We start from the raw sequence: 25,591 nt of genomic DNA on the forward strand, positions 1-25,591 counted from the left end.
CCTCCAGTTCCACAACCCCCTCGAGATATCTGCGCTCCTCTAATTCCCTCCTGAGCATCCCTGATTATAATCGCTCCACCATCGGTGGCCATGCCTTCTGTTGCCGAGGCCCCAAGTTCTGGAACTCCCTCCCTATACCTTTCCGCCTCACTACCTCTCTTTCCTCCTTCAAGATGCTCCATAAAACCTATCTCCTTGACCAAGCTTTTGTCGGCGAGCTACAGTACGCGGGCGATGCCTGCATCTGCGCACATACAGAGGCTGCACTCCAGGACATATTCGACGTATTTACTGAGGCGTGCAAAAGCATGGGCCTAACGCTAAACATCTGTAAGACAAAGATCCTCCACCAGCCTGTCCTCGCCGCACAGCACTGTCCCCGAGTCATCAAGATCCACGGCGCGGCCCTGGACAACGTGGACCATTTCCCATACCTCGGGAGCCTCTTATCAACAAGAGCAGACATTGACAACGAGAATCAACACCGCCTCCAGTGTGCCTGTGCAGCCTTCGGCCGCCTGAGGAAAAGAGTGCTTGAAAACAAGGCCCTCAAACCTGCCACCAAGCTCATGATCTACAGGGCTGTCGTAATACCTGCCCTCCTGTATGGCTCAGAGACATGGACCATGTACAGTAGACACCTCAAGTTGCTGGAGAAATACCACCAATGATGTCTCCGCAAGATCTTACAAATCCTCTGGGAGGAAAGATGCACCAACATTAGCGTCCTCGACTAGGCCAACATCCCCAACATTGAAGCACTGACCATACTTGATCAGCTCCCCTGTGCAGACCACATCGTTCGCATGCCAGACACGAGACTCCCAAAGAAACTCCTTCACGGCAAACGAGCCAAAGGTGGGCAGAGGAAACGTTACAAGGACACCCTCACAGCCTTCCTAATAAAGTGCGACATCCCCACTGACACCTGGGAGTCCCTGGTCAAAGACCGCCCTAAGTGGAGGAAGTGCATCCGGGAGGGCGCTGACCACCTCGAGTCTCGTCGCCGAGCGCGTGCAGAAATCAAGCGCAGGCAGCGGAAGGAGCGTGCGGCAAACCGGTCCCACCCACCCTTTCCTTCAACGACTATCTGCCCCACCTGTGACAGGGACTGTGGCTCTCATATTGAACTGTTCAGCCACCTAAGGACTCATTTTAAGAGTGGAAGAAAGTCTTCCTCGATTCCGAGGCACTGCCTATGATGATGATGGCTAATTTCTCCTTATGTGGCTCAGTCGGTGTCAAATTTTTTATCTCATAATACTCCTGTGAAATGCCTTGGCAGGTTTCACTACGTTAAAGGCGCTATATTACCACACGTTGTTGTTGTAATTTGTTTTTTGGCCCATGCGGCGGCCCCTTCACAATTCCACGCATGCGCATTTTTTTCTATTTAAATGTTGGCTTACCGGCTGCACGGGACCTGCAGAGAGCTGAGCAGCTGCACAGCTTAAAGGGAAGGTTGATCAGGCTGTAGACTGACAGTGCAGCATTGAGGTTCTCTCCTGAAGTTCCCTACATGGCTAAGTGCAGAACTCCAGGGAAATAGCGGCCGATTAAAATGATGTGAACCCAACAGACAGCTGGGTTCAGTTTCTCGTTGATTTCTGAGGAACTGACAGCCCCAGTCAACCGTACGGAACCCTATGACCATGCGTACTTAGGGTTCCCGAAGGCATGTGATACAGTTCCACATGAAAGGTTACTAATTAAGCTCAAAGCTGTGGGGATTCAAGGCAAAATGTGGGTATGGATAAGAAATTGGCTGAAGGGGAGAGGAAAAATGCACTAACAAAGGAGCAACATCAGGGTGGAGAAGTGCTGGGGGGGTGCTACCCCAAGGCTCAGGTTTGGGACCACTCCCGTTTCTAATTAACATCAGTGACTTGGATTCAGAAGCACAATGCAAACTGGTCAAATTGCAGATGATACTCTGCCCAAGGAAGCAGTTGAGGCTAGCTCATTGAATGTGTTCAAGTCACAGATAGATAGATTTTTAACCAATAAGGGAATTAAGGGTTACGGGGAGCGGGCGGGTAAGTGGAGCTGAGTCCACGGCCAGATCAGCCATGATCTTGTTGAATGGCGGAGCAGGCTCGAGGGGCTAGATGGCCTACTCCTGTTCCTAATTCTTATGTTCTTATGCAAACTAGGAAGGCATTGGAATTAAAGGAGGCAGTCAGATATTAGTGATTGAGCCAAACAAAATAGATGAAATTTAACGCAGACAAGTGTAAAGCATTGCACCTGGGCAGGGAAATGGGCAACATGTGTAATCCATTATTTATTTTTTTATTTGTTCCTGGGTTGTGGGCATTGCTGGCAAGGTCAGCATTTATTGCCCATCCCTAATTTCCCTTGAGAAAGTGGTGGTGAGCCGCCTTCTTGAACAGCTGCAGTCCGTGTGGTGAAGGTGCTCCCACAGCACTGTTAGGGAGGGAGTTCCAGGATTTTGACCCAGCGACAATGAAGGAACGGTGATATATTTCCAAGTCAGGATGGTGTGTGACTTGGAGGGGAACTTGCAGGTGTTGGTGTTCCCATGCGCCTGCTGCCCTTGTCCTTCTAGGTGGTAGTGGTCGCGGGTTTGGGAGGTGCTGCCGAAGAAGCCTTGGCGAGTTGCTGCAGTGCATCTTGTCGATGGTACACACTGCAGCCACGGTGCGCCGGTGGTGGAGGGAGTGAATGTTGAAGGTGGTGGATGGGGTGCCAATCAAGCGGGCTGCTTTGTCCTGGATGGTGTCGAGCTTCTTGAGTGTTGTTGGTGCTGCACTCATCCAGGCAAGTGGAGAGTATTCCATCACACTCCTGACTTGTAGATGGTGGAAAGGCTTTGGGGAGTCAGGAGGTGAGACACTCGCCGCAGAATACCCAGCCTCTGACCTGCTCTTGTTGCCACAGTATTTATGTTATGGTCCAGTTGAGTTTGTGGTCAATGGTGACCTCTCCCTCTCCTCAGGATATTGATGGTAGGGGATTTGATGATAGTAATGCCATTGAATGTCAAAGGGTAATGGTTAGATGCTCTCTTGTTGGAGTTAGTCATTGCCTGGCACTAGTATTGCCTGGTAGTATGAATGTTACTTGCCACTTATCAGCCCAAGCCTGAATGTCATCCAGGTCTTGCTGCATGCAGGCAATGGAATTGAAATAGTTACGGATGAAATTGAAACTTTGGAGTCCTAGTAGACTCAACGCTTAACGTATCCAGCCAATGCAGAGTAGCAGTCAACAAAGTCAATGAGATGTTGAACTATGGTCAAAACAGTAGAATACAAGTCAGAGGAAGTTGTGATTAAACTGTACAGGGCTCTGGTTAGACCACACCTTGAGCACTGCCAAGAAACAAGGAGGATATTCAAGCACGGGAGACAGTGCAGAGGAGAGCCACAAGGCTCATCCTTAGCATCAGGGGTCTGAGTTATGAGGGAAGGTTCACTAGGTTGATTCCGGAGATGAGGGGGTTGACTTATGAAGAAGGGTTGAGTAGGTTGGGCCTATACTCATTGGAGTTCAGGAGAATGAGAGCTGATCGTATCGAAACACATAAGATAATGAGGGGGCACGACAAGGTGGATGCAGAGAGGATATTTCTACTCATAGGGGAAACTAAAACAGGAGACATAGAATAAAGGGTCGCCCATTTAAAACTGAGATGAGGAGGAATTTCTTCTCTCAGAGGGTTGTAAATCTGTGGAATTCTCTGCCCCAGAGAGATGTGGAAGCTGGGACATTGAATATATTTAAGGCGGAGATAGACAGATTTTTGAGCAATAAGTGAGTAAAGGGTTATGGGAAGTGGAGCTGAGTCCATGATCAGACCAGCCATGATCATATTGAATGACAGAGCAGGCTCGCGGGGCCAAATGATCTATGCCTGCTCCTATTTCTTCTGTATGTTCCCGTTAAGCTGTGCAGCGGTGGCTGTCTGGAGGTCCCGCGCTTTTCCAACGGGACTTTTATTGAATGGGCCATGCAGCCCGTTAAAGGAACATCGCACCCCCCCCTCCCAAAAAATGGGGGGAGATTGCTCTGTACTTTCTTATAAAGGTGATCTTATAGAGGTACATAAGATGCTAAATGGTGTGAAAATGTTTAATCCAGAAAACTACCTTTGAAATAAACAGTGGGAGTCGGGCAAAGGGACACGGGTTTCAGCCGAGTAAAAGATAACTTTAAGATAATATTCAGAGATGTCCTCTTGCATGTGAGGAGTGCTAATGAGAAAGCAAGTTGCTTCCTTTCTGGGATCAGATCCATCACTCAATGTGGAACAGAAAGTGATTGCGTTCTGTGGTATTTCAATCACCAACCTTAATAAGAACAATAAAAATCAATAAACATTCCGAGTAAGAAATATTAAACATTTCAGTTAGTGAACTTGAGGTCATCCAAAACTCAGCTGCCTGTATCCTAATTCCACCATGTACCGTTTATCCATCACCCCTGTGCTCGCTGACCTACATTGGCTCCCGGTTAAGCAACGCCTCGATTTCAAAATTCTTATCTTCCTTTTCAAATGGCCCTCGCACCATCCCTATCTCTGTAATCTCCTCCAGCCCCACCACCCCCGAGATATCTGCCCTCCTGAGCATTCTTGATTGTAATCGCTCAACCATTGGTGGCCGTGCCTTCTGTTACCTAGGCCCAAAGCTCTGGAATTCCCTCCCTAAATCTCTCCGCCTCTCTACCTCTCTCTCCTCCTTCAAGACGCTCCTCTGTGACCAAGCTTTTGGTCACCTGCCTTAATTTCTCCTTATGTGGCTCGGTGTCAAATTTTTTGTCTTATACTGCCTTGGGACGTTTTACTACATTAAAGGCGCTATGTAAATACAAGTTGTTGTTGTATATAAACACAAGTTGTTGTTGTGGCTTTCGAGCAATGAATCACTTCACGATTGTGAATGAGTTCACTTTCCTATCACATGCTGAGGATTGAATCACTTCCATGCAATAGAGCGGGGTGGGGGCGGGGGGGCGGCGGGGGGAGAAACATAACATGGGCTGCGGCTGAATTTATCATTGGGGACAGCCGAAATATTGGAGCAGAAGCAGCGGGCAGAAAGATTAAACGCTCAGCAGCACAGCTCTCATCGCCGAGAGCATGCAGAAATCAAGCGCAGGCAGCAGAAGGAGCGTGCGGCAAACCAGACTCCCTGCTCACCCTTTCCCTCAACGACTATCTGTCCCACCTGTGACAGGGACTGTGGTTCTCGTATTGGACGGTTCAGCCACCCAAGAACTCATACTAAGAGTTGAAGCAAGTCTTCCTCGATTCCAAGGGAATGCCTAAGATGATGATGATCTTCCCCTCCGCCCCATCGTCCCCAGATGCTGTACTAAGTGCGAATCATCAGAAGCACTTTGTCCCTCTGCTTGATTTTTTCTTTCCCCAGCACAAACGTAAGAGGTGGACGTGGATTATCGGTGAGAGTGTGTTGCCAGTCAATGGTGCTGGCATTACTGTGACTCAGTGGGTAGCACCCTCACATCTGGGTCAGAAGGTTGTGGGTTCAAGTCCCACTCCAGGGGACTTGAGCACAAAAATCTAGGCTGACACTTCAGTGCAGTGCTGAGAGACTGCTGCACTGTCGGAGGTGCCGTCTTTCAGATGAGACGTTAAACCGAGGCCCCGTCTGCTCTCTCAGGTGAATGTCAAAGATCCCATGGCACTATTTCGAAGAAGAGCAGGGGAGTTTTCCCCAGTGTCCTGGCCAATATTTATCCCTCAGTCGACATGACAAAAACAGATTATCTGGTCATTATCACATTGCTGTTTGTGGGAGCTTGCTGTGTGCAAATTGGCTGCTGTGTTTCTCACATTACAACAGTGACTACACTCCAAAAGTACTTCATTGGCTGTAAAGCGCTTTGCGATGTCCGGTGGTCATGAAAGGCACTATGTAAATCCAAGTCTTTGTTTCTTACCGATAAAAGCAGCACATACCACGGCTCCATGCGAAGGGGAAGGAAGGTTGTCAGGTCGATGAAACGCCAGGGTGTCTAGTAGAGATGCGAGGATGTATATTTGGTGGATTGTCATTGGGAATCAAGCAGTATTTATGGAGAACTATCCCTCAGAAAATCGAACAAGCAGGGGAGGGTGAACAATAGGGTATATTGTAGGTACTCTGTGGAAGTTGCAGGGGTTAAATTGGCCAAAAGGTCATTTGTCATTGTTGCTACAATAACAAAATCAACTTGTATTTATATAGCGCCTTTAACGGAATGAAACATCCCAAGGTGCTTCACAGGAGTATTATGAGATTTAAAAAATGGCTGGAGGAGATTACAGAGATAGGGAGGGGCGAGGCCATGGAGAGATTTGAAAACAAGGATGATAATATTGAAATCAAGTGCCAATGTAGGTCGGCGAGCACAGGGGTGATGGGTGAGCGGGACTTGGTGTGAGTTAGTTCTATGTCCTAATAGAAGCATACGCTATAAATTATTTGACTAAAGGTGCATATAGCTCATTTGCTTTTTAAGGTGTAAACTCTCTGTCTCTCTCTCTCTTCAGTTATGTACTGCACAGACCCTGGGGAGGTCAAACACTCCAGCCGCTCCATATCGGACACCAAGCTTCTGGTGGGATCCACAATACAGTTCAGCTGTGACCCAGGCTTCATACTGGATGGAAACGCGCTGGTAACATGCTACAGCCGGGAGACAGGAACCCCGCTATGGACATCTAGGCTACCACTTTGTGCACGTAAGTCAAAGAGAACTGGGACAGAATTTTCGAAGCATGATTATAATTGCTGTTTGAACTTCCTACCCCCCCACCCTCCGCAACGGCTGAGTTAGTAAAAGCAACACCTGCTTAGCCGCAAGGAGCAGCGAGGTTCCAGGCTCTGTTCATGCTTTATTGTGAGTTATATTATCTCAGCCAAGGCAGTGGTTGGGGTGATGCAATTGTCGTCATCTGGTGAGAGGAGAAATTGGACATGAATTGCGTACTGTTCTGGTCACCATTCTACAGGAAGGATGTGACTGCACTAGAGAGGGTACACAGCAGATTTACGTGGGTGTTGCCAGGACTGGAGAATTTTAGCTATGAGGGAAGATTGCATAGACTGGAGTTGTTTTCTTTGGAACAGAGGAGGCTGAGGGGAGACTTGATTGAGGTGTATAATGTTCTGAGGGGCCTAGATCGAATGGATAGGAAGGATATATTTCCTTCAACAGAGAAGTCAATAACTAGAGGACATAGACTTAAAATAATTGGTAGAAAGGTAGAAAGGAGACAGGAACCCCGCTATGGATATCTAGGCTTGATTGAGGTGTATAACGTTCTGCGGGGCCGAGATCGAATGGATAGGAAGGACATATTTCCTTCAACAGAGAAGTCAATAGGGGAGCTGAGGAGAACTTTTTTCACCCAGAAGATGGTGGGGGCCTGGAACTCACTGCCTGAAAAGGTGGTAGAGGCAGAAACCCTCCTTCCATGCTATACATTTCGATGATTCTATGAAGTCCTTTGCCCCCTCCTCCCCCTCCCCACTCCCCCTTCATCCTCCCTCCCTCAGCCTTCCCCTCTCTTCCCTCCCCCTCCCTATAGTCCCCATTCCACCTCCCTTCCCCCTCCCTTCCCCAATAGCCCTCTCCCTTCCTCCCCTCCCTTCCCCTCCCATCTCTCTGCTCCATATTCCCCTCTCTCCCACCCGCCCGCCCCTCCCTCTCTCCCTTACTCCTCTCTCCCTCTCCCCTCTCTCCCTCTCCATACCTCCCCTCCCCTTCCTCCTCTCTGCCTCTCCCCTTCCCCCTCTCTGCCTCTTCCCTTGCCCCTCTCTCCCTCCCCATGCCTCCCCCTCCTCTCCCCTCCCTCTTCCCCCTATCTTCCTTCCCCTCCCCTCCCCTGCCCCTCTATTTTCCTTTTAGTCTAATACACTGCTTCTAATCATGTAGTCAGCTAGATGTCTGATAAAATTGCATCACACTACAGTCAATTCCGGTTAATACGTACTCTGCTCAGGGCCCGTTTAAATTTAGCACCAATGCTTAGTCACAAAGAAACACATAAGTTGCTTTAAATTTGAATATTCTTGAGCTGTTTCCTTCAGGGGCAAAAAATGCTATTGTAAGATGTGGTGTGTATTTTGCATCTTCTGTCTCTGGGAATATATGTAGAACCTTGTGTTAAACTCAAGAGCAAAAATAATCTTCCATTACGGATTTGCCACAGGACTTCAGTCTCGATTAAAGTCTTTCTTAAAAACAATTAGCGATTTAAAATGAACAGGTTAATTAATGCCTGTTAAAAAGCAGTAGAGAGAGAAATTTGATGCATCATCATCATAGGCAGTCCCTCGAAATCGAGGAAGACTTGCTTCCATTGTAAAAGTGAGTTCTCAGGTCACTGTACAGTCCAATATGGGAATTACAGTCTCTGTCACAGGTGGGACAGACAGGCGTTGAAGGAAAGGGTGGAGGGTGGGACTGGTTTGCCGCACGCTCCTTCCGCTGCGTGCGCTTGTTTTCTGCACGCGCTCGGCGACAAGACTCGAGGTGCTCAGCGCCCTCCCGGATGCTCTTCCTTCATTTAGGGCAGCCTTTGGCCAGGGACTCCCAAGTGTCGGTGGGGATGTTGCATTTTATCAAGGAGGCTTTGATGGTGTCCTTGAAATGTTTTCTCTGGCCACCTGGGGCTCGCCTGCCGTGTGGGAGTTCCGAGTAGAGCGCTTGCTTTGGGAGTCTCGTGTCGGGCATGTGGACAATATGGGCCGCCCAACGGAGCTGGTTAAGTGTGGTCAGTGCTTCGATAATCCTATGGTAATGGTGACTAACTCCAGGAATGAATTAGTGTCACAGCACAGAAACACGTCTTTCAGCCCATCAAATCCGCTGTGGTGATTGGCTCACCTTGTCTTATTCCAATTCTGCCTATGACCATTTTAAGAGTTCCCTTTTAATGAAGAATTTATGAATGAAGCTTAACAGTTTGTGGCAGAGCACTAAGTCCAACCATTCACTGTGCAATCATTCATTCTTTCTGTGATTACCTTAAATTTATATCCTCTCGTTACTAGCTGTGGCTCAGTGGGTGACACTCTCGCTTCTGAGTCAGAAGGCTGTGGGTTCAAGTCCCACTCCAGGAACTTGAGCACAAAAATCTAGACTGACACTCCAGTGCAGTGCTGAGGGAGTGCTGCACTGTCGGAGGTGCCGTCTTTCGGATGGTGATATTAAACCGAGGTTCTGTCTGCCCTCTCAGGTGGACGTAAAGATCCCATGGCACTATTTCAAAGAAGAGCAGGGGAGTTCTCCCCGCTGTCCTAACCAATATTTATCCCTCAATCAACATCACTAAAAAACAGATTATCTGGTCATTATCACATTGCTGTTTGTGGCAGCTTGCTGTGCGCTACCTGTATGCCACATTTCATACATTACAATGGTGACTATACTTCATTGGCTGTAAAGCGCTTTGAGACATTCGGTGGTCGTGACAGGTGCTATATAAATGCAAGTCATTCTTTTCTTTTTATCTAACCAGTGGAAGCAATTTATCAGAATTTACCTCATCATAACCCTTCATATTGTTGAAGACCTCTATCAAATCACTCCTTAGCATTCTCAGCTCTGAAAGCTCTAACTTCTCAAAGTGTCTCCTCATAACTGCAGCCCCTCAACCCTGGTAATATCCTACTTAAAATTGCACTGCACATTTTCCATTACTTTCCTATCTTTTCCATAAGAGGCGGTCCAAAGCTACATGCAGCAGTATGGCGGAAGTGGTCTATGGCCTTGTACAAGTTCAACACGACCTCCTTACTTTTATGTTCGGTGCCTCTCGTTACAAACGGATCCTGATTGCCTTTTCAATGACTTCACTTATCTACTGCCACTTTCATTGACCTGTGTATCTGCTCATCAAAGTCCCTCTGCTCCAAATTTCAAATTGACTTCTACTTTTGAATTTAAAAAAATATATTTATTAACCAAGTATCAGGCACTCCATTCAGCCATGACATCAGGGGGAGAAATTGCGTTGCTTGCGCCTCCCGCTCACGCCTCCGTTGGGGGGGGCGTTAACGGGGCGCAAAGGATTTCTCGCCAGGGGTGTGGAGCGGCTGCCGCCTCCCGCGATATTCAACGCGAGTTAGCGGCGGCGCCAGCCGGTAGCACCTCGCTCCTGCCGATAGCGCCCACGTCGTCGCTGTGCGCCGCGACCTGTTTTGGCCCCGGAGCCAAACATCGGTAGCGCCCGGAGTGGTCGCCGTGGGCAGTGCCCACGCCAGCTTTGCGGGTCATGAACCGAGGCGCACTCCGCTCGCGCTGCCGGGGCGAAAATTAACGGGGTGGTGCTGCGCGCAATTTTTTTTTTACAATGTCGGATTCGCGGGGTCCGTGCCGCCATGTTGCCGCCGGGATATCCGGTTCCGTACCAGGCTGCTGCCATGGCACCCCGCTGCCCGGTGGTGAAACGGTGGCCCCTCGCCCCACTGCAGAGCTCGCAGCGGGCCCTGCCTTTTAACGGAAGTTGAGGGCCCTGTGCTCCCGCCAGCACTACGCGTAGCGCTGGTAAATTCCCCGTGGTTAGCGGCCCAGTCCCTCCCCCGAGAGGAAGTGGAGCGCGCGCCATTGCGCTCCAGTTCCCCTCGGGGGCGGTATCCCCAGTTTCGCAGCTGGGAAGGGACTTCCGCGCTGGGGGCAGGAAGTCCCGCCTCGCCTCGGTTACTGCCCCTAAATGTCACTGGCCGAATTTCGGCCCCCAGAATTTAAAATGGTTCTTCATTGGGATGTTGGTAGTATTGCTCACCCTGTGGCTCAATTGTTATATACACTGCCCAGTAGAATACTGAACCACTCACAGTCCAAAATGGCCACTTGTGCGAGGTGGAGCAGTGGCTGTGGAACTAAGCACCAACATGAGTGAGTACCTTGAAGTGGGGCAAGGAAGGGAGAAGAAGCAGACACGAACCCTTTGGAATGAAAAAAAATGCACTTGCATTTGAATATTGAATCTGTGAAAGTCTCATATCTCATGAATAATTCTGATAAAAATCCAATTTAACGTATTCTCCGAGGAGATACATGACAGGCCTGTTAATTGCGATTGGGCCATGAAGAGGTAGAAGAAGTCAAATTAACAGCTGAAAAGAAAATGTTCTTCATCAAAATGACTTTCACGCAGGAAGGTTCTCATATTAATTAATGCTAATTAATGTTAGCGAGGTGCTTCATTGCGAAGAGGCGCAGTGTCAAAATGGCAGATAGCTAACGTCACTTTGTAAAAGGGAGATAACGTCACTATGTGTCAGGGAGATAACGTCACAGTGTGACAGGGAGATAACGTCACTGTGTGTCAGCGAGATAACGTCACAGTGTGTCAGGGAGATAACGTCACAGTGTGACAGGGAGATAACGTCACTGTGTGTCAGGGAGATAACGTCACAGTGTGACAGAGAGATAACGTCACTGTGTGACAGGGAGATAACGTCACGGTGTGACAGGGAAATAATGTCATTGTGTGACAGGGAGATAGCGTCACTGTGTGACAGGGAGATAACGTCACTGTGTGACTGGAGGTAACGTCACTGTGTGACAGGGAAATAACGTCACTGTGTGACAGGAGGTAACGTCACTGTGTGACAGGGAGATAACGTCACTGTGTCACAGGGAGATAACGTCACTGTTTGACTGGAGATAACGTCACTGTTTGACAGGGAGATAACGTCATTGTGTGACAGGGAGATAACGTCACTCTGTGACAGGGAGATAATGTCACAGTGTGACAGTGTGATAACGTCACTGTGTGACTGCAGATAACCTCACTGTGTGACAGGGACATAACGTCACTGTGTGACTGGAGATAACGTCACTATGTGACTGGAGATAACGTCACTGTGTGACAGAGAGATAACGTCACTGTGTGACAGGGAGATAACGTCACACTGTGACAGGGAGAAAATGTCACTGTGTAACGGGACGATAACTTCACTGTGACAGGGAGATAACGTCACTGTGATAGGGAGATGACATCACTGTGTGACAGGGAGATAATGTCACTGTGATAGGGAGATGACATCACTGTGTGACAGGGAGATAATGTCACTGTGTAATGGGGAGATAACGTCGCTGACACAGAGCGATAACGTCACTGTGACAGGGAGATAACGTCACTGTGTGACAGGGAGATAATGTCACTGTGTAACAGGGAGATAACGTCACTGTGTAACGGGACGATAACTTCACTGTGACAGGGAGATAACGTCGCTGTCACAGGGAGATAACGTCACTGTGTAACTGGAGATAACGTCACTGTGTGACAGGGAGATAACGTCACTGTGTGACAGGGAAATAACGTCACTGTGTGACAGGGAGATAACGTCACTGTGTGACTGGAGATAACGTCACTGTGTGACAGGGAGAAAACAACACTGTGCGACAGGGAAACAACGTCACTGTGTGACAGGGAGATCACATCACTGTGTGACAGGGACATAACGTCACTGTGTGACAGGGTGATAACGTTACCGTGTGACAGGGAGATAACATCACTGTGTGACAGGGAGATAACGTCACAGTGTGACAGGGAGATAACTTCACTGTGACAGGGAGATAACGTCACTGTGTGACAGGGAGATAACGTCACTGTGTGACAGGGAGATAACGTCGCTGTCACAGGGAGATAACGTCACTGTGTAACTGGAGATAAATTCACTGTGTGACAGGGAAATAACGTCACTGTGTGACAGGGAGATAACATCACAGTGTGACAAGGAAATAACGTCACTGTGTGACTGGAGAAAACGTCACTGTGTGACAAGGAGCTAACGTCACTGTGTGATAGGGAAATAACGTCACTGTGTGACAGGGAGATAATGTCACTGTGTGACAGGGAAATAACGTCACTCTGTGACAGGGAGATAACATCACTGTGTGACAGAGAGATAACATCACTGTGTGACAGGGAGATAACATCACTGTGTGACTGGAGATAACGTCACTGTGTGACAGGGAGATAACATCACTGTGTGACAGGGAGATAACGTCACACTGTGACAGGGAGATAACGTCACTGTGACAGGGAGATAACGTCACTGTGTGACAGGGAGAAAATGTCACTGTGTAACGGGACGATAACTTCACTGTGACAGGGAGATAATGTCACTGTGTGACAGGGAGATAACGTCACTGTGATAGGGAGATGACATCACTGTGTGACAGGGAGATAATGTCACTGTGTAATGGGGAGATAACGTCGCTGACACAGAGCGATAACGTCACTGTGACAGGGAGATAACGTCACTGTGTGACAGGGTGATAACGTTACCGTGTGACAGGGAGATAACATCACTGTGTGACAGGGAGATAACGTCACAGTGTGACAGGGAGATAACATCACTGTGACAGGGAGATAACGTCACTGTGTGACAGGGAGATAATGTCACTGTGTAACGGGACGATAACTTCACTGTGACAGGGAGATAACGTCATTGTGTGACAGGGAAATAACGTCACTGTGTGACAGGGAGATAACATCACTCTGTGACAGGGAAATAACGTCACTGTGAGACAGGGAGATAACGTCACTCTGTGACAGGGAGATAACGTCACATTGTGACAGGGAGGCAACATCACTGTGTGACAGGGAAATAACGTCACAGTGTGACAGGGAGGTAACATCACTGTGTGACAGGGAAATAACGTCACTGTGTGACAGGAAGATAACATCACTCTGCGACAGGGAAATAACGTCACTGTGTGACTGGAGATAACGCCACTGGGTGATACGGAGCTAACGTCACTGTGTGACAGGGAAATAACGTCACTGTGTGACAGGGAGATAACGTCACAGTGTGACAGGGAGGTAACATCACTGTGTGACAGGGAAATAACGTCACAGTGTGACAGGGAGGTAACATCACTGTGTGACAGGGAAATAACGTCACTGTGTGACAGGAAGATAACATCACTCTGTGACAGGGAAATAACGTCACTGTGAGACAGGGAGATAACATCACTGTGTGACAGTGAGATAATGTCACTGTGTGACTGGAGATAACGTCACTGTGTGACAGGGAGATAATGTCACTGTGTGACAGGGAGATAACGTCACTGTGTGACAGGGAAATAACGTCACTGTGTGACAGGGAGTTAACGTCACTGTGTGACTGGAGATAACGTCACTGTGTGACAGGGAGAAAACATCACTGTGCGACAGGGAAACAACATCACTGTGTGACAGGGAGATAACATCACTGTGTGACAGAGAAATAACGTCACTGTGTGACGGTGTGATAACATTACCGTGTGACAGGGAGATAACGTCACTGTGTGACAGGGAGATAACGTCACTGTGTGACAGGGAGATAACGTCACAGTGTGACAGGGAGGTAACATCACTGTGTGACAGGGAAATAACGTCACAGTGTGACAGGGAGGTAACATCACTGTGTGACAGGGAAATAACGTCACTGTGTGACAGGAAGATAACATCACTCTGTGACAGGGAAATAACGTCACTGTGAGACAGGGAGATAACATCACTGTGTGACAGTGAGATAATGTCACTGTGTGACTGGAGATAACGTCACTGTGTGACAGGGAGATAATGTCACTGTGTGACAGGGAGATAACGTCACTGTGTGACAGGGAAATAACGTCACTGTGTGACAGGGAGATAACGTCACTGTGTGACTGGAGATAACGTCACTGTGTGACAGGGAGAAAACATCACTGTGCGACAGGGAAACAACATCACTGTGTGAGAGGGAGATAACATCACTGTGTGACAGAGAAATAACGTCACTGTGTGACGGTGTGATAACATTACCGTGTGACAAGGAAATAACGTCACTGTGTGACAGGGAGATAACGTCATTGTGTGACAGGGAAATAACGTCACTGTGTGACTGGAGATAACGTCACTGTTTGACAGGGAGATAACGTCACTGTGTGACAGGGAGATAACGTCACTCTGTGACAGGGAGATAATGTCACAGTGTGACAGTGTGATAACGTCACTGTGTGACAGGGAGATAACGTCACTGTGTGACTGGAGATAACGTCACTGTGTGACTGGAGGTAACGTCACTGTGTGACAGGGAGATAACATCACTGTGTGAGAGGGAGATAACATCACTGTGTGACAGGGAGATAACGTCACTGTGACAGGGAGATAATGTCACTGTGTAATGGGACGATAACTTCACTGTGACCGGGAGATAACGTCACTGTGTGACAGGGAAATAACGTCACTGTGTGACAGGGAAATAACGTCACTGTGTGACAGGGAGATAATGTCACTGTAACAGGGAGATAACATCACTGTGACAGGGAGATGACGTCACTGTGTGACAGGGAGATAATGTCACTGTGTAACGGGGAGATAACGTCACTGAAATAGGAAGATAACATCACTGTGTGACTAGAGATAACATCACTGTGTGACTGGGAGATAACGTCACTGTGTGACAGGGAGATAACGTCACTGTGTGACTGGAGATAACATCACTGTGTGACAGGGAGCTAAAGTCACTGTGTAACAGGGAAATAACATCACTGTGTGACAGGGAGCTAAAGTCACTGTGTGACAGGGAAATAACGTCACTCTGTGACAGGGAGCTAAAGTCACTGTGTGACAGGCAAATAACGTCACTGTGTGACAGGGAGATAACGTCACTGTGTGACTGGAGATAACGTCACGGTGTGACAGGGAGATAACATCAATGTTTGACAGGGAGATAACGTCACTGTTTGACAGGGAGATAACGTCACTTTGTGACAGGGAGATAACGTCACTCTGTGACAGGGAGATAATGTCACAGTGTGACAGTGTGATAACGTCACTGTGTGACTGGAGATAACGTCACTGTGTGACAGGGAGATCACGTCACTCTGTGACAGGGAGATAATGTCACTGTGTGACAGGGAGATAACGTCACTGTGTGACTGGAGATAACGTCACTGTGTGACTGGAGATAACGTCACTGTGTGACAGGGAGATAACATCACTGTGTGACAGGATGATAACGTCACTGTGTGACAGGGAGATAACGTCACTGTGACAGGGAAATAACGTCACTCTGTGACAGGGAGCTAAAGTCACTGTGTGACAGGCAAACAACGTCACTGTGTGACAGGGAGATAACGTCACTGTGTGACTGGAGATAACGTCACTGTGTGACAGGGAGATAACATCACTGTGTGACAGAGAAATAACGTCACTGTGTGACGGTGTGATAACGTTACCGTGTGACAAGGAAATAACGTCACTGTGTGACAGGGAGATAACTTCACTGTGTGACTGGAGATAACAGCACTATGTGACAGGGAAATAACATCACTGTTTGACAGGGAGATAACGTCACTGTTTGACAGGGAGATAACGTCACTTTGTGACAGGGAGATAACGTCACTCTGTGACAGGGAGATAATGTCACAGTGTGACAGTGTGATAACGTCACTGTGTGACTGGAGATAACGTCACTGTGTGACTGGAGATAACGTCACTGTGTGACAGGGAGATCACGTCACTCTGTGACAGGGAGATAATGTCACTGTGTGACAGGTAGATAACGTCACTGTGTGACTGGAGATAACGTCACTGTGTGACAGGGAGATAACATCACTGTGTGACAGGGAAATAACGTCACTGTGTGACAGGGTGATAACGTTACCGTGTGACAAAGAAATAACGTCATTGTGTCACAGGGAGATAACGTCATTGTGTGATAGGGAGATAACATCACAGTGTGACGAGGAAATAACGTCACTGTGTGACTGGAGATAACGTCACTGTGTGACAGGGAGATCACGTCACTCTGTGACAGGGAAATAAAGTCACTGTGTGACTGGAGATAACGTCACTGTGTGACAGGGAGATAACATCACTGTGTGACAGGGAAATAACGTCACTGTGTGACAGGATGATAACGTTACCGTGTGACAAAGAAATAACGTCATTGTGTCACAGGGAGATAACGTCATTGTGTGACAGGGAGATAACGTTACTGTGTGACAGGGTGATAACATCACTGTGTGACAGGGAAATAACGTCACTGTGCGACAGGGAGATAACATCACTGTGTGACAGGGAATTAACGTCACTGTGTGACAGGGTGATAACGTTACCGTGTGACAAGGAAATAACGTCACTGTGTGACAGGGAGATAACGTCATTGTGTGACAGGGAAATAACGTCACTATGTGACAGGGAGATAACGTCACTGTGTGACTGGAGATAACAGCACGGTGTGACAGGGAGATAACATCAATGTTTGACAGGGAGATAACGTCACTGTTTGACAGGGAGATAACGTCACTTTGTGACAGGGAGATAACGTCACTCTGTGACAGGGAGATAATGTCACAGTGTGACAGTGTGATAACGTCACTGTGTGACTGGAGATAACGTCACTGTGTGACTGGAGATAACGTCACTGTGTGACAGGGAGATCACGTCACTCTGTGACAGGGAGATAATGTCACTGTGTGACAGGGAGATAACGTCACTGTGTGACTGGAGATAACGTCACTGTGTGACTGGAGATAACGTCAGTGTGTGACAGGGAGATAACATCACTGTGTGACAGGATGATAACGTCACTGTGTGACAGGGAGATAACGTCACTGTGACAGGGAAATAACGTCACTCTGTGACAGGGAGCTAAAGTCACTGTGTGACAGGCAAATAACGTCACTGTGTGACAGGGAGATAACGTCACTGTGTGACAGGGAGATAATGTCACTGTGTAACGGGGAGATAACGTCACTGTGACAGGCAGATGACGTCACTGTGTGACAGGGAGATAATGTCACTGTGTAACGGGGAGATAACGTCACTGACACAGGAAGATAACGTCACTGTGTGACTGGAGATAACATCACTGTGTGACTGGGAGATAACGTCACTGTGTGACAGGGAGATAACGTCACTGTGTGACAAGGAAATAATGTCACTGTGTGACAGGGAGATAACATCACAGTGTGATTGGAGATAACATCACTGTGTGACTGGGAGATAACGTCACTGTGCGACAGGGAAACAACGTCACTGTGCGACAGGGAGATAACATCACTGTGTGACTGGAGATAACAGCACTATGTGACAGGGAAATAACATCACTGTTTGTCAGGGAGATAACGTCACTGTTTGACAGGGAGATAACGTCACTTTGTGACAGGGAGATAACGTCACTCTGTGACAGGGAGATAATGTCACTGTGTGACAGTGTGATAACGTCACTGTGTGACTGGAGATAACGTCACTGTGTGACTGGAGATAACGTCACTGTGTGACAGGGAGATCACGTCACTCTGTGACAGGGAGATAATGGCACTGTGTGACAGGGAGATAACGTCACTGTGTGACTGGAGATAACGTCACTGTGTGACTGGAGATAACGTCACTGTGTGACAGGGAGATAACATCACTGTGTGACAGGGAGATAACGTCACTGTGTGACAGGGAGATAACGTCACTCTGTGACAGGGAGCTAAAGTCACTGTGTGACAGGCAAATAACGTCACTGTGTGACAGGGAGATAACGTCACTGTGTGATTGGAGATAACGTCAATGTGTGACAGGGAAACAACATCACTGTGTGACAGGGAGATAACATCACTGTGTGACAGAGAAATAACGTCACTGTGTGACAGTGTGATAACGTTACCGTGTGACAAGGAAATAACGTCACTGTGTGACAGGGAGATAACGTCATTGTGTGACAGGGAGATAACGTCACTGTGTGACTGGAGATAACAGCACTATGTGACATGGAAATAACATCAATGTTTGACAGGGAGATAATGTCACTGTTTGACAGGGAGATAACGTCACTTTGTGACAGGGAGATAACGTCACTCTGTGACAGGGAGATAATGTCACAGTGTGACAGTGTGATAACGTCACTGTGTGACTGGAGATAACGTCACTGTGTGACAGGGAGATCACGTCACTCTGTGACAGGGAGATAATGTCACTGTGTGACAGGGAGATAACGTCACTGTGTGACTGGAGATAACGTCACTGTGTGACTGGAGATAACGTCACTGTGTGACAGGGAGATAACATCACTGTGTGACAGGATGATAACGTCACTGTGTGACAGGGAGATAACGTCACTGTGACAGGGAAATAACATCACTCTGTTACAGGGAGCTAAAGTCACTGTGTGACAGGGAGATAACGTCACTGTGTGACTGGAGATAACGGCACTGTGTGACAGGGAAATAACATCACTGTGTGACTGAAGATAACGTCACTGTGTGACAGGGAGATCACGTCACTCTGTGACAGGGAAATAAAGTCACTGTGTGACTGGAGATAACGTCACTGTGTGACAGGGAGATAACATCACTGTGTGACAGGGAAATAACGTCACTGTGTGACAGGATGATAACGTTACCGTGTGACAAAGAAATAACGTCATTGTGTCACAGGGAGATAACGTCATTGTGTGACAGGGAGATAACGTTACTGTGTGACAGGGTGATAACATCACTGTGTGACAGGGAAATAACGTCACTGTGCGACAGGGAGATAACATCACTGTGTGACAGGGAATTAACGTCACTGTGTGACAGGGTGATAACGTTACCGTGTGACAAGGAAATAACGTCACTGTGTGACAGGGAGATAACGTCATTGTGTGACAGGGAATTAACGTCACTATGTGACAGGGAGATAACGTCACTGTGTGACTGGAGATAACAGCACGGTGTGACAGGGAGATAACATCAATGTTTGACAGGGAGATAACGTCACTGTTTGACAGGGAGATAACGTCACTTTGTGACAGGGAGATAACGTCACTCTGTGACAGGGAGATAATGTCACAGTGTGACAGTGTGATAACGTCACTGTGTGACTGGAGATAACGTCACTGTGTGACTGGAGATAACGTCACTGTGTGACAGGGAGATCACGTCACTCTGTGACAGGGAGATAATGTCACTGTGTGACAGGGAGATAACGTCACTGTGTGACTGGAGATAACGTCACTGTGTGACTGGAGATAACGTCAGTGTGTGACAGGGAGATAACATCACTGTGTGACAGGATGATAACGTCACTGTGTGACAGGGAGATAACGTCACTGTGACAGGGAAATAACGTCACTCTGTGACAGGGAGCTAAAGTCACTGTGTGACAGGCAAATAACGTCACTGTGTGACAGGGAGATAACGTCACTGTGTGACAGGGAGATAATGTCACTGTGTAACGGGGAGATAACGTCACTGTGACAGGCAGATGACGTCACTGTGTGACAGGGAGATAATGTCACTGTGTAACGGGGAGATAACGTCACTGACACAGGAAGATAACGTCACTGTGTGACTGGAGATAACATCACTGTGTGACTGGGAGATAACGTCACTGTGTGACAGGGAGATAACGTCACTGTGTGACAAGGAAATAATGTCACTGTGTGACAGGGAGATAACATCACAGTGTGATTGGAGATAACATCACTGTGTGACTGGGAGATAACGTCACTGTGCGACAGGGAAACAACGTCACTGTGCGACAGGGAGATAACATCACTGTGTGACTGGAGATAACAGCACTATGTGACAGGGAAATAACATCACTGTTTGTCAGGGAGATAACGTCACTGTTTGACAGGGAGATAACGTCACTTTGTGACAGGGAGATAACGTCACTCTGTGACAGGGAGATAATGTCACTGTGTGACAGTGTGATAACGTCACTGTGTGACTGGAGATAACGTCACTGTGTGACTGGAGATAACGTCACTGTGTGACAGGGAGATCACGTCACTCTGTGACAGGGAGATAATGGCACTGTGTGACAGGGAGATAACGTCACTGTGTGACTGGAGATAACGTCACTGTGTGACTGGAGATAACGTCACTGTGTGACAGGGAGATAACATCACTGTGTGACAGGGAGATAACGTCACTGTGTGACAGGGAGATAACGTCACTCTGTGACAGGGAGCTAAAGTCACTGTGTGACAGGCAAATAACGTCACTGTGTGACAGGGAGATAACGTCACTGTGTGATTGGAGATAACGTCAATGTGTGACAGGGAAACAACATCACTGTGTGACAGGGAGATAACATCACTGTGTGACAGAGAAATAACGTCACTGTGTGACAGTGTGATAACGTTACCGTGTGACAAGGAAATAACGTCACTGTGTGACAGGGAGATAACGTCATTGTGTGACAGGGAGATAACGTCACTGTGTGACTGGAGATAACAGCACTATGTGACATGGAAATAACATCAATGTTTGACAGGGAGATAATGTCACTGTTTGACAGGGAGATAACGTCACTTTGTGACAGGGAGATAACGTCACTCTGTGACAGGGAGATAATGTCACAGTGTGACAGTGTGATAACGTCACTGTGTGACTGGAGATAACGTCACTGTGTGACAGGGAGATCACGTCACTCTGTGACAGGGAGATAATGTCACTGTGTGACAGGGAGATAACGTCACTGTGTGACTGGAGATAACGTCACTGTGTGACTGGAGATAACGTCACTGTGTGACAGGGAGATAACATCACTGTGTGACAGGATGATAACGTCACTGTGTGACAGGGAGATAACGTCACTGTGACAGGGAAATAACATCACTCTGTTACAGGGAGCTAAAGTCACTGTGTGACAGGGAGATAACGTCACTGTGTGACTGGAGATAACGGCACTGTGTGACAGGGAAATAACATCACTGTGTGACTGAAGATAACGTCACTGTTTGACAGGGACATAACATCACTGTGTGACAGGGAGATAACGTCACTCTGTGACTGGGAGATAATGTCACAGTGTGACAGTGTGATAACGTCACTGTGTGACAGGGAGATAACGTCACTGTGTGACAGGGAGGTAACGTCACTGTGTGACTGGAGATAACGTCACTGTGTGACTGGAGATAACGTCACTGTGTGACAGGGAGATCACGTCACTCTGTGACAGGGAGATAATGTCACTGTGTGACAGGGAGATAACGTCACTGTGTGACTGGAGATAACGTCACTGTGTGACTGGAGATAACGTCACTGTGTGACAGGGAGATAACATCACTGTGTGACAGGATGATAACGTCACTGTGTGACAGGGAGATAACGTCACTGTGACAGGGAAATAACGTCACTCTGTGACAGGGAGCTAAAGTCACTGTGTGACAGGCAAATAACGTCACTGTGTGACAGGGAGATAACGTCACTGTGTGACAGGGAGATAATGTCACTGTGTAACGGGGAGATAACGTCACTGAAATAGGAAGATAACGTCACTGTGTGACTAGAGATAACATCACTGTGTGACTGGGAGATAACGTCACTGTGTGACAGGGAGATAACGTCACTGTGTGACAGGGAGATAACGTCACTGTGTGACAGGGAGATAATGTCACTGTGTAACGGGGAGATAACGTCACTGTGACAGGCAGATGACGTCACTGTGTGACAGGGAGATAATGTCACTGTGTAACGGGGAGATAACGTCACTGACACAGGAAGATAACGTCACTGTGTGACTGGAGATAACATCACTGTGTGACTGGGAGATAACGTCACTGTGTGACAGGGAGATAACGTCACTGTGTGACAAGGAAATAATGTCACTGTGTGACAGGGAGATAACATCACAGTGTGATTGGAGATAACATCACTGTGTGACTGGGAGATAACGTCACTGTGCGACAGGGAAACAACGTCACTGTGCGACAGGGAGATAACATCACTGTGTGACTGGAGATAACAGCACTATGTGACAGGGAAATAACATCACTGTTTGTCAGGGAGATAACGTCACTGTTTGACAGGGAGATAATGGCACTGTGTGACAGGGAGATAACGTCACTGTGTGACTGGAGATAACGTCACTGTGTGACAGGGAGATCACGTCACTCTGTGACAGGGAGATAATGGCACTGTGTGACAGGGAGATAACGTCACTGTGTGACTGGAGATAACGTCACTGTGTGACTGGAGATAACGTCACTGTGTGACAGGGAGATAACATCACTGTGTGACAGGGAGATAACGTCACTGTGTGACAGGGAGATAACGTCACTCTGTGACAGGGAGCTAAAGTCACTGTGTGACAGGCAAATAACGTCACTGTGTGACAGGGAGATAACGTCACTGTGTGACTGGAGATAACGTCAATGTGTGACAGGGAAACAACATCACTGTGTGACAGGGAGATAACATCACTGTGTGACAGAGAAATAACGTCACTGTGTGACAGTGTGATAACGTTACCGTGTGACAAGGAAATAACGTCACTGTGTGACAGGGAGATAACGTCATTGTGTGACAGGGAGATAACGTCACTGTGTGACTGGAGATAACAGCACTATGTGACATGGAAATAACATCAATGTTTGACAGGGAGATAATGTCACTGTTTGACAGGGAGATAACGTCACTTTGTGACAGGGAGATAACGTCACTCTGTGACAGGGAGATAATGTCACAGTGTGACAGTGTGATAACGTCACTGTGTGACTGGAGATAACGTCACTGTGTGACAGGGAGATCACGTCACTCTGTGACAGGGAGATAATGTCACTGTGTGACAGGGAGATAACGTCACTGTGTGACTGGAGATAACGTCACTGTGTGACTGGAGATAACGTCACTGTGTGACAGGGAGATAACATCACTGTGTGACAGGATGATAACGTCACTGTGTGACAGGGAGATAACGTCACTGTGACAGGGAAATAACATCACTCTGTTACAGGGAGCTAAAGTCACTGTGTGACAGGCAAATAACGTCACTGTGTGACAGGGAGATAACGTCACTGTGTGACTGGAGATAACGGCACTGTGTGACAGGGAAATAACATCACTGTGTGACTGAAGATAACATCACTGTTTGACAGGGAGATAACATCACTGTGTGACAGGGAGATAACGTCACTCTGTGACTGGGAGATAATGTCACAGTGTGACAGTGTGATAACGTCACTGTGTGACTGGAGATAACGTCACTGTGTGACAGGGAGATCACGTCACTCTGTGACAGGGAGATAATGTCACTGTGTGACAGGGAGATAACGTCACTGTGTGACTGGAGATAACGTCACTGTGTGACTGGAGATAACATCACTGTGTGACAGGGAGATAACATCACTGTGTGACAGGATGATAACGGCACTGTGTGACAGGGAGATAACGTCACTGTGTGACTGGAGATAACGGCACTGTGTGACAGGGAAATAACATCACTGTGTGACTGAAGATAACATCACTGTTTGACAGGGAGATAACATCACTGTGTGACAGGGAGATAACGTCACTCTGTGACTGGGAGATAACGTCACTGTGTGACTGGAGATAACGTCACTGTGTGACAGGGAGATCACGTCACTCTGTGACAGGGAGATAATGTCACTGTGTGACAGGGAGATAACGTCACTGTGTGACTGGAGATAACGTCACTGTGTGACTGGAGATAACATCACTGTGTGACAGGGAGATAACATCACTGTGTGACAGGATGATAACGTCACTGTGTGACAGGGAGATAACGTCACTGTGACAGGGAAATAACGTCACTCTGTGACAGGGAGCTAAAGTCACTGTGTGACAGGCAAACAACGTCACTGTGTGACAGGGAGATAACGTCACTGTGTGACTGGAGATAACGTCACTGTGTGACAGGGAGATAACATCACTGTGTGACAGAGAAATAACGTCACTGTGTGACGGTGTGATAACGTTACCGTGTGACAAGGAAATAACGTCACTGTGTGACAGGGAGATAACTTCACTGTGTGACTGGAGATAACAGCACTATGTGACAGGGAAATAACATCACTGTTTGACAGGGAGATAACGTCACTGTTTGACAGGGAGATAACGTCACTTTGTGACAGGGAGATAACGTCACTCTGTGACAGGGAGATAATGTCACAGTGTGACAGTGTGATAACGTCACTGTGTGACTGGAGATAATGTCACTGTGTGACTGGAGATAACGTCACTGTGTGACAGGGAGATCACGTCACTCTGTGACAGGGAGATAATGTCACTGTGTGACAGGTAGATAACGTCACTGTGTGACTGGAGATAACGTCACTGTGTGACAGGGAGATAACATCACTGTGTGACAGGGAAATAACGTCACTGTGTGACAGGGTGATAACGTTACCGTGTGACAAAGAAATAACGTCATTGTGTCACAGGGAGATAACGTAATTGTGTGATAGGGAGATAACATCACAGTGTGACGAGGAAATAACGTCACTGTGTGACTGGAGATAACGTCACTGTGTGACAGGGAGATCACGTCACTCTGTGACAGGGAAATAAAGTCACTGTGTGACTGGAGATAACGTCACTGTGTGACAGGGAGATAACATCACTGTGTGACAGGGAAATAACGTCACTGTGTGACAGGATGATAACGTTACCGTGTGACAAAGAAATAACGTCATTGTGTCACAGGGAGATAACGTCATTGTGTGACAGGGAGATAACGTTACTGTGTGACAGGGTGATAACATCACTGTGTGACAGGGAAATAACGTCACTGTGCGACAGGGAGATAACATCACTGTGTGACAGGGAAATAACGTCACTGTGTGACAGGGTGATAACGTTACCGTGTGACAAGGAAATAACGTCACTGTGTGACAGGGAGATA

The 25,591-nt window shown here is 47.7% G+C and overlaps 1 protein-coding gene across 1 annotated transcript in view; it reads left to right on the top strand.

Moving 5' to 3' along the window:
• Positions 1-25,591, top strand: part of LOC139269259 (seizure 6-like protein) — a 287,174-nt gene that overhangs the window by 152,844 nt on the left and 108,739 nt on the right. The window contains exon 15 of the mRNA XM_070888347.1: positions 6,521-6,712. Coding sequence (XP_070744448.1) covers positions 6,521-6,712 — 192 coding nt within the window. The remainder of the gene's footprint in view (positions 1-6,520; positions 6,713-25,591) is intronic.

Source organism: Pristiophorus japonicus, chromosome 8 (assembly GCF_044704955.1).
Source record: "Pristiophorus japonicus isolate sPriJap1 chromosome 8, sPriJap1.hap1, whole genome shotgun sequence".
In the NCBI taxonomy this organism is placed as follows: Eukaryota; Metazoa; Chordata; class Chondrichthyes; family Pristiophoridae; genus Pristiophorus; species Pristiophorus japonicus.